This window comes from Arvicola amphibius, chromosome 6 (assembly GCF_903992535.2).
Source record: "Arvicola amphibius chromosome 6, mArvAmp1.2, whole genome shotgun sequence".
NCBI lineage: Eukaryota > Metazoa > Chordata > Mammalia > Rodentia > Cricetidae > Arvicola > Arvicola amphibius.
This window is the reverse complement of record NC_052052.2, coordinates 71,372,643-71,382,422: the sequence shown is the minus strand read 5'-3', so window position 1 is coordinate 71,382,422 and position 9,780 is coordinate 71,372,643. Positions and strand designations below refer to the sequence as shown.

General features: G+C 49.7%; 1 protein-coding gene and 1 pseudogene across 1 annotated transcript; both read left to right on the top strand.

The window, feature by feature from the left end:
- Window positions 1-203: 203 nt before the first annotated feature.
- On the top strand, window positions 204-2,997 carry LOC119817285 (cellulose-complementing protein-like). The gene has a single exon (XM_038334450.2). The coding sequence runs from the start codon at window positions 1,209-1,211 to the stop codon at window positions 2,541-2,543; it is 1,335 nt and encodes a 444-aa protein (XP_038190378.2). The 5' UTR covers window positions 204-1,208; the 3' UTR covers window positions 2,544-2,997.
- A 2,116-nt stretch (window positions 2,998-5,113) lies between these two features.
- On the top strand, window positions 5,114-7,498 carry LOC121677216 (annotated as a pseudogene).
- The last annotated feature ends 2,282 nt before the right edge of the window (window positions 7,499-9,780 follow it).

The window sequence follows — 9,780 nt, the reverse complement described above, 5'->3', positions numbered from 1 at the left end:
CCTAAGGGGGTCATGACCCATGACCCACAGGTTGAGAACTGCTGCTCTATGAGCAGAAGAAGAAATCCACGAAAAGTTAGTTAAATACTACTATCATTCATGGGGGGGTGCATGTTAGAGAAAGAAGTAAGAGGAATAAGTCTCCCCCAAATAAGGACTCTGAGTTATTTTTTCTTTCATTATCTAATTACATGTGAAAGACCCCCACCCAGTAATAATGGCTAGCTGCAGTAACGCCCTTTGCAAGGCATGGAATTTTACCGGCACTATAAGACAGGGAAGTTCAGCCAAAGTTCAGTTCAGAAAAACAAGGGCAATGGGGGCCAAGCAGGATATCTGTGGTTGGCCATCTGGGCCCTAGCCTGGGGACAGAGACAGTTGGTACCCGAGATATGGCTAAGTCAGCACCAACATCTGGTCACTTGGAAAGTCCCGTAGCTGTTTCCAGACTCCCCCACAACTGTCTCCAGGTTCCCCAGTTGCCTCGATTTGAACCCCCGCCTCATTCAAACTAACCAATCAACGCTGCTTCTCGCTTCTGTACCACGCTTTTGGCTATAAATAAACCCCTAGATCCCCAACTCGGCGCGCCAGTCCTCCGAGAGACTAGGTCGCCCCAGGTACCTGTGTATCAGAATAAAGCCTCTTGCTGTTTGCATCCGAAGAGTGTTCTCGCTGTTCCTTGGGAGGGTCTCCCTAGATTGAAAGATAGCCCACCCGTGGGGTCTTTCATTTGGGGGCTCGTCCGGGATTTGGAGACCCCTGCCCAGGGACCACCGACTCACCACCGGGAGGTAAGCTGGCCAGCACTCGCTTTATGTGTATGTTTGTAGCATTTCGTCTATGTTTGCGCCCGCGTCAGGTTCTGTACTAGTTGGCCGACTAGATCTGTATCTGGCGGACCCGTGGAGGAACTGACGAGTTCGTACTCCCGACCGCAGCCCTGGGAGACGTCCCGGGGGCATCTGGGGTCCGATTCGGGACCCGTCCGTTTTCTGCGAACCCTACCCGGATCGGACTGTTTGGAGCTCCTCCGCAGTCAGAAGGGTATGTGGTTCTTCTGGGAGTAGAGAGATCCGGACTCTCGCTATCTCCAACTCAGACTTTGCTTTCGGTTTTACGCCGAAGCCGCGCTGCGCGATTTTGGTGTTTTGTCATTGGTTTTTTTGTTCCTTTGTCTGGTATTGTCTGTGTCTGTGTTTGAAAATATGGGACAGTCCTTAACTACCCCTTTGAGTCTGACTTTACAGCACTGGAGGGACGTCCAGGACTTTGCGAACAACCAGTCCGTGGAAGTCCGGAAGAGGCGTTGGGTTACTTTCTGTTCATCTGAATGGCCCACATTTAATGTGGGCTGGCCAAGGGATGGTACATTCGACCTTAATATTATCTCGCAGGTCAAAGCCAAAATGATGGACCCCGGCCCTCATGGGCACCCAGACCAGGTGGCCTATATCGTGACCTGGGGGGCAATGGCCTACGATCCACCACCCTGGATTAAGCCTTTTGTCCCTCCCAAACCCCCACTTCCTCCATCTGCTCCCACCTTACCCCCTCCAGTCCCCTCCTCTCCAGCAGGACCCCCAACCCGCTCGTCTCTATATCCAACCCTTACTGACCCTTCAAAAACCAAACCTCCCCCTCCGCAGGTCCTGCCCGCAGGAGATGACTTGCTAATAGACCTCCTCACGGAGGACCCCCCTCCCTACCGAGAACAGGCCCTCCCGCCTCAGGCAGCAGACTCGACCGAGGGAGGCGAGGGACCTGTCGTGCCACCTCCTGCTGCCCCATCCCCCATGGCGGCCCGCTTGAGGGGACGGCGGGACCAACAGTTGGTCGAGGATTTCACTTCCTCTCAGGCATTCCCTCTTCGGACCGGAGGAAATGGCCAACTACAGTACTGGCCATTTTCCTCCTCCGACTTGTATAACTGGAAAAATAATAATTCCCCTTTTTCTGAAGACCCAGTCAGGCTGACCGCCTTGATTGAGTCAGTCTTGATTACCCACCAGCCCACCTGGGGTGATTGCCAACAGTTGCTGCAGACCTTGCTGACATCGGAGGAAAGGCAACGGGTCCTCCTAGAAGCCCGAAAGGCAGTCCGGGGGGCGGATGGACGCCTCACTCAACTACCTAATAAAATAGATGCCGCCTTTCCCCTTGAACGTCCCAACTGGGACTTCTCCACACAGGAAGGTAGGAATCACCTAACTCTCTATCGCCAGTTGCTCATAGCGGGTCTCCAAGGGGCAGGCCGGCGCCCCACCAATCTGGCCAAAGTAAAACAGGTATTACAGGGACCGGGAGAGACTCCCTCAGCATTCCTAGAACGACTCAAGGAAGCCTATCGCAGATACACCCCTTATGACCCAGAAGATCCAGGGCAAGAGACTAGCGTAGCTATGTCTTTTATTTGGCAATCTGCCCCGGATATTAAGCGCAGACTCAAACGACTAGAAAACTTGAGAGAAAATTCACTCAGAGACCTAGTCAAAGAGGCAGAAAGGATCTATAACAAGAGAGAGACTCCAGAAAAAAGATAGAAACGTCTGAGAAAGGAGACAGAGGAGAGAGAGGACCGTCGCAGAAAAAAAGCTGAGGAAAAAGAAAAGGAGAGGGACCGTAAGAGACATAAGGAGATAAGCAAACTCTTGGACACCGTAGTTTCCAGTCAGAGACAGGGTAGACAGGAAGGAGATCGAAGGGGGCCCCAAGTGGACAAGGATCAATGCGCGTACTGTAAGGAAAAAGGACACTGGGTTAGAGACTGCCCCAAAAGACCAAAGGGGCCCCGAAAGCCACGACCCCAGACCTCCCTCCTGACCTTGGAAGACTAGGGGGGTCAGGGTCAGGAGCCCCCCCCCGAGCCCAGGATAACCCTTGATGATTGGGGGGCATCCAGTCACCTTCCTGGTGGACACGGGGGCCCAACATTCTGTGTTGACCCGAAACCCCGGACCGTTGAGCGATAAGTCCGCTTGGGTCCAGGGGGCTACTGGAGAAAAAAGATATCGATGGACAACTGATCGCAAGGTACATCTGGCTACCCGTAAGGTGACTCATTCTTTTCTTCATGTCCCGGACTGTCCATACCCATTACTGGGGAGAGACTTGCTGACGACCTCCTATTAGCGGCTACCTCAGAACAGGAATGTAAGGAAGGTACCAAGGCCTTACTGTTGGCCCTGGGAGACTTGGGCTATCGAGCCTCCACCAAAAAGGCTCAAATTTACCAAAACAGGGACTCTGTTCAGTTGGGGCGAGGAACAGCAAAAGGCATACCAGGAAATAAAGCGGGCCTTGCTCACAGCTCCCGCATTGGGACTCCCAGACCTGACTAAGCCATTCGAACTGTTTGTGGACGAAAAACAGGGTTATGCTAAAGGGGTCCTAACTCAAAAACTGGGCCCCTGGAGGCGTCCTATAGCTTACCTCTCAAAGAAGCTCGATCCAGTAGCTTCAGGGTGGCCGCCCTGCTTGCGAATGGTAGTCGCAATTGGTAGGCGATTGCAGTCCTCACCAAGGACGCGGGAAAATTAACTCTGGGCCAGCCATTGACCATCCTGGCACCACATGCGGTGGAGGCCTTGGTTAAGCAGCCTCCAGACCGTTGGCTCTCTAATGCCCGCATGACTCATTACCAAGCCATGCTCCTGGATACGGACCGGGTGCACTTCGGGCCTGCGGTGACCCTGAACCCCGCAACCCTGCTCCCTTTGCCGGAGGAAAGGGAGGAACACGATTGCCTCGAGATCCTTGCGGAAATGCACGGGACCAGACCGGACCTGACGGATCAACCCCTCCAGAACGCTGACTTCACCTGGTATACAGACGGGAGCAGTTTTCTGCAGGATGGTCAGCGGAGAGCTGGGGCTGCAGTAACCACCGAGACCGAGGTAATCTGGGCAGAAGCTCTTCCAACTGGGACCTCGGCCCAGCGGGCTGAACTCGTAGCGCTCACCCAGGCGCTCAGGCTGGCAGAAGGTAAGAAGCTTAATGTCTATACCGATAGCCGGTACGCTTTTGCCACCGCCCACATCCACGGGGAAATTTATCGGAGGCGGGGACTACTAACATCCGAGGGCAAAGAAATTAAAAACAGGAACGAGATTTTGGCCTTATTAAAAGCCTTGTTTTTACCCCAAAGACTCAGTATAATCTACTGCCCAGGACACCAAAAAGGGGATAGCCCCGAGGCCGAGGCAACCGAATGGCTGACAGGGCCGCACGGGAGGCTGCCATAGGCATACCGCCGGGGACCTCACAAATCCTCACGATTGTCCCAGAAGATACCAAGGCCCCTCCTTTGCACTGCCCCTTCCATTATACTGGAGAGGACATGGAGGCACCCATTTGGGAAATTGACTTCACTGAAATAAAGCCTGGGCAATATGGATACAAGTATCTGTTGGTATTCGTCGACACCTTCTCCGGATGGGTGGAGGCCTTCCCGACCAAGCATAAAACAGCTAAGGCAGTGACCAAGAAACTGCTGAAAGAGATTTTCCCCAGGTACGGCATGCCCCAGGTACTGGGAACTGACAATGGGCCTGCCTTCGTCTCCCAGGTAAGTCAGTTGGTGGCCAAGCTCTTGGGGATTGATTGGAAATTACATTGTGCTTACAGACCCCAAAGTTCAGGACAGGTAGAAAGGATAAATAAAACAATTAAGGAGACTTTGACTAAATTAACGCTTGCAACTGGCACTAGGGATTGGGTACTCCTACTACCCCTAGCTCTCTATCGTGCCCGCAACACTCCAGGACCTCATGGTCTGACCCCCTTTGAGATACTATATGGGGCGCCTCCGCCCCTCATCAATTTCTTTGATTCCAACATTTCAGACTTTGCTAATAGTCCCTCTCTGCAAGCTCACTTACAGGCACTCCAGGCCGTACAGAGGAAAGTCTGGAAGCCACTTGCTGCCGCTTACAAAGACCAGCTGGACAGACCAGTGGTGCCCCACAACTACCAGATCGGCGACACAGTTTGGGTCCGCAGACATCAGACTAAGAACTTAGAACCCCGTTGGAAGGGACCCTACACCGTGTTACTGACTACTCCAACCGCCCTCAAGGTTGACGGCATTGCAGCCTGGGTCCACGCCTCCCACGTGAAAGCAGCCCAGCCGGACGAAAGAGCATCACAATCATCATGGAAGGTTCAGCGCTCTCAAAACCCCTTAAAGATAAGACTTTCCCGTTCCTAATTGTGTTGATGCTGATAACGAAAGGGGGCGAAGGCAGCGCCTCACCCCATACGGTGGGGACGAGCACATGGACCCTCATAGCGGCAGGCACGGATGTAGTACTTAATGTTACCACCCGGAGGGGGCCCAAGAACATAGGATGTCCCGATAAAATGAGAGTTAATCTAAAAACTTTATTTCAGGCTGTGGGAGGGCCAACCCCGGGCAACAACGCTGATTGGTATGCCTGCCCCGGGAGCACAACCTTCAAGCGATGCACACTTAGTACGGCCCGCGAGTATTATTGTGATTCTTGGGGCTGCGAGACTTCCTCCTGGGGATCGCTGGCCTCCAAATGGGACACCCCTAGGGGAAAGGACCCCCTACGGATAACCTATTGGGACGTCACGCCGTACCCAACTGGCCCAAACATACGATTAACCTTCTCCGGGTGCCAAAGACAGACGCCAGCCCTGACCAGGTCTTGGGGAATTCGACACTATGACCCCACAGGCCCCGACCATGGAGCTATAATTACCCTCAGTTATAGCTTTGTCCTAGATAGTCCTCCCCACGCAATAGGGCCAAACCAGGTCCTGTTGGAACAGAAACCCCCTTCTCAGCCATCATCCCCTCCCAGGCCCAAACCAGCCCCCGCCCAAAATAGCTCCACAGCTCCGGCAGTCGCCAACTTAACTACCAGTATCCCAGCCGGGACAGGGGACAGGCTCCTCAATCTAATCCAGGGTGTATACTTGACCCTTAACTACACCAGCCCAAACCTAACCGAAGAATGCTGGCTCTGCCTGGTTTCGAGGCCGCCGTATTACGAGGGAGTAACCATAGTCGGCAATTACACCAACAGCACTGAAGCCCAGTCCCAATGTGCCTCCCCTACTCAACATAAGCTTACCCTATCTGAAGTATCAGGACGAGGGACCTGTGTTGAAAAAGTCCCCGACACTCACCAGCCGCTCTGTAATGACACTCAGAAAGCCGGGACCGCTGGGTACTTGGTGGCACAAAACGGGACCTACTGGGCGTGCAATACGGGCCTCACCCCCTGTGTTTCTCTGGCGGTCCTTAACCAAACCGCTGACTATTGCGTACTGATAGAGCTCTGGCCCAGAGTAACCTATCACACCCCCTCCTATGTTTATAAACAATTTGAAAAAAAAGGCCACACATTAGACGGGAACCAATGTCCCTTACATTAGCTCTTATGCTAGGGGGGCTGACCGTAGGGGAAATAGCTGCAGGGGTGGGAACCGGGACTGCCGCACTAGTCGAGACCCAACAGTTCCGGCAGCTACAAGCAGTCATGCACACAGACATTAAAGCCCTGGAAGAATCAGTCAGCGCCCTAAAAAAGTCCCTAACCTCATTATCTGAAGTGGTCCTACAAAACAGACGGGGGTTGGATGTACTATTCCTGCAACAGGGGGGACTTTGTGCAGCTTTAAAAGAAGAATGCTGCTTCTATGCCGATCACACAGGTGTAGTCCGGGACAATATGGCTAAACTCAGGGAACGACTTAAACAAAGACAGCAATATTTTGAGTCACAACAGGGCTGGTTTGAAGGTTGGTTTAACAGATCCCCCTGGTTTGCCACCATGGTCTCCTCCATAATGGGTCCCCTAATCATTATCCTGTTAATCTTACTGTTCGGGCCATGCATCCTCAATCGCCTGGTCCAATTCATGAAAGACAGGCTGTCAGTTATACAAGCCCTGGTCTTGACTCAACAATACCATCAACTTAAACAATTTGACCCTGAAGATACAGGAAATCGAGTCAGCTGAATAAAGGATTTTATTCAGTTTAAAAGAAAAGGGGGGAATGAAAGACCCCCACCCAGTAATAATGGCTAGCTGCAGTAACGCCCTTTGCAAGGCATGGAATTTTATCGGCACTATAAGACAGGGAAGTTCAGCCAAAGTTCAGTTCAGAAAAACAAGGGCAATGGGGGCCAAGCAGGATATCTGTGGTTGGCCATCTGGGCCCTAGCCTGGGGACAGAGACAGTTGGTACCCGAGATATGGCTAAGTCAGCACCAACATCTGGTCACTTGGAAAGTCCCGTAGCTGTTTCCAGACTCCCCCACAACTGTCTCCAGGTTCCCCAGTTGCCTCGATTTGAACCCCCGCCTCATTCAAACTAACCAATCAACGCTGCTTCTCGCTTCTGTACCACGCTTTTGGCTATAAATAAACCCCTAGATCCCCAACTCGGCGCGCCAGTCCTCCGAGAGACTAGGTCGCCCCAGGTACCTGTGTATCAGAATAAAGCCTCTTGCTGTTTGCATCCGAAGAGTGTTCTCGCTGTTCCTTGGGAGGGTCTCCCTAGATTGAAAGATAGCCCACCCGTGGGGTCTTTCACATGTAAAGAAATAAGATAATAATTACCACAATAAGCAAGTCAGGGAAGAAAGTCTGGGGAGTTTGACCCAAACTAGAAAAAGAGGCCAATCATTGATCTTCTAATAGCAAGTGACATCATCCAAAGTAGCATGTGATACATTAATAGCTTAGATTTCCAAAGGAAGGAATTAGCACGTATTTTAGGGTCAGGACGGTTGTTCCAAAGTAAACTCCTCTTACCATAACAGCTTTACTATAAGAAACTGCATTTTCAATGGGTCTTACTTTCTTTCCAAACAGCCGAATTATGGCTTGGGATTGTCACAGCAATTAAATGGGAATTCTTTTACCCCATTCACTTGATGGCTTATTTAAATTTTGGGTATCTGAGCATCTAGCACATTTCAGATGCTGGGCTGTGGGTAAAATTAAAGAACTTGATACTACGTAGATGTGCACACCTATTTGTTTCTCCGTTTCAATGGTTTTAGGTTTTTCAGTGTTCAATATAGTTCAAATTACAGTCTCATGAGTTCAGGGCTTCAGTGTTGGGGAATAGTATTGATTGTTTAGAAAGTAGAAGAGGGTCACTCTTTGACATTAAGTGTGTTCTGGCAATATTTCTATCAGATCTCCTTGGCATGATTTAGGTATTCTGAACTCTGAGGCCTCCCTGATAGAACTGCTGTTTCTGTCTAGCCTACTTAGTGCTGGCATCTATAACTAAGGCTTATAGACACTGTTTATGGTAGTAAGTGACCCTTTGGTGTCATGGCCTTTGTATTATGGACAAGTGGATCTGAGGTCACTTGTTTTGCTTGGACACAGAAATGGTCTGATGAAGTGCCCTAGGTCACAGGGTATGCAGCTGTCTGCTCAGAACTTGACAGAAAGCAGCTGAGTAAGAATGACTAGCTACTAAATGGATGTTAATTACTGCTCACAGCTACCCCATAGGTCAGAGGACAGAAGGATTCTGATGTCAGGTCTGACTTGCTGTGGCGGGCAGCAGGCTACCATGTACCTTTGATTAGAGTTGTGGTTAGTTTAGCACAGCCAGATGGACTCAGGTGGAAATAATGAGATTTACCTAACTTGCAGATGGACAGTTAATAATCAGTTTCCCTCTGAACTTCCCCTCCCTCCTCTTGATTTAAATCAGTACTCTTGGGCTGTGGACTATAATTTCTGAGCCACACTTTCCTTGATGGAATTAAAATTAGTAAGTCTAGACAGAGTGGGCTTATTCCAAATTCTCAGTTGCCGAGTTCTTACTCAGTGAATTCACAATTATTCTGTTTAAACAAGACAGAATCACACAAGAATGATTAAAATGACTACAAATTGCAGTACAAATGGCAGTACTCCTAGTACTGACCCCTGATCCCAAAGTAAAGTAGAGATTTGTAGGAGCTTGCATGTAGTACATTATTTTTACAGCATCATCACCTTAAGTGGCATTTGGAAGGTATTAGTTCTGAATTTTTTATGACTATTGAAATGCACATTTAAGAGGTAAAATGTCCAGGGGGAAGTCCAGAAGGCTCAGTTGATAAAGGCACATGCCATCAATCTGACAACCTCAGTTTGATCCCAGGACCCATATGGTTAGAAGGAATGAACTAATTCCTGTATGCTTTACTATGACCTCTGCGCTTGTGTTGTGGCATTTGTGCATGTGTGCAGGTAAGCACACAGGTGTATACACACATACACAAACACAAATGAATAAAAGTTAAAAAGAGAAGTAAATACTGAAGTGAAGCATCTCCTATATGAATAGAACCCATATGTTTTACCATAAGATGACCAAGGGTACAGTGCCACCTTTACAGTAGCTGAATAATCATATGTTGTGAGTGGAAGATAAAATTGTGGATCCTAATTGTTGTTTGTCATTTCTGAATATATGGGCTTTAGAGAAATAACTCCAATGCAGGTTGTGGAAACATTGCCAGGAAGAGAATGTGAGGAAGGTTTTCCATTTCCTAAAGTGAGAAGTTCAGTGTGCCAAAGACAGCCTTCAACTGGCAGTGCCAAGGAGATTTTCTGGGTTTCTTTCCATTTCTGTCTATAAATTCATCAAGAAGAAAGGGTTTCCCATTAAAAAGATAGCATTCCAAATGAATGCGGTCAACATTAGTATCATGCCCTAGATTTTATATGCTTCTTTGTATTTCTTAAACCCTGGTGACTTCTGGTCTTTTTTCTGCCTTTGTAACTTTTTTCT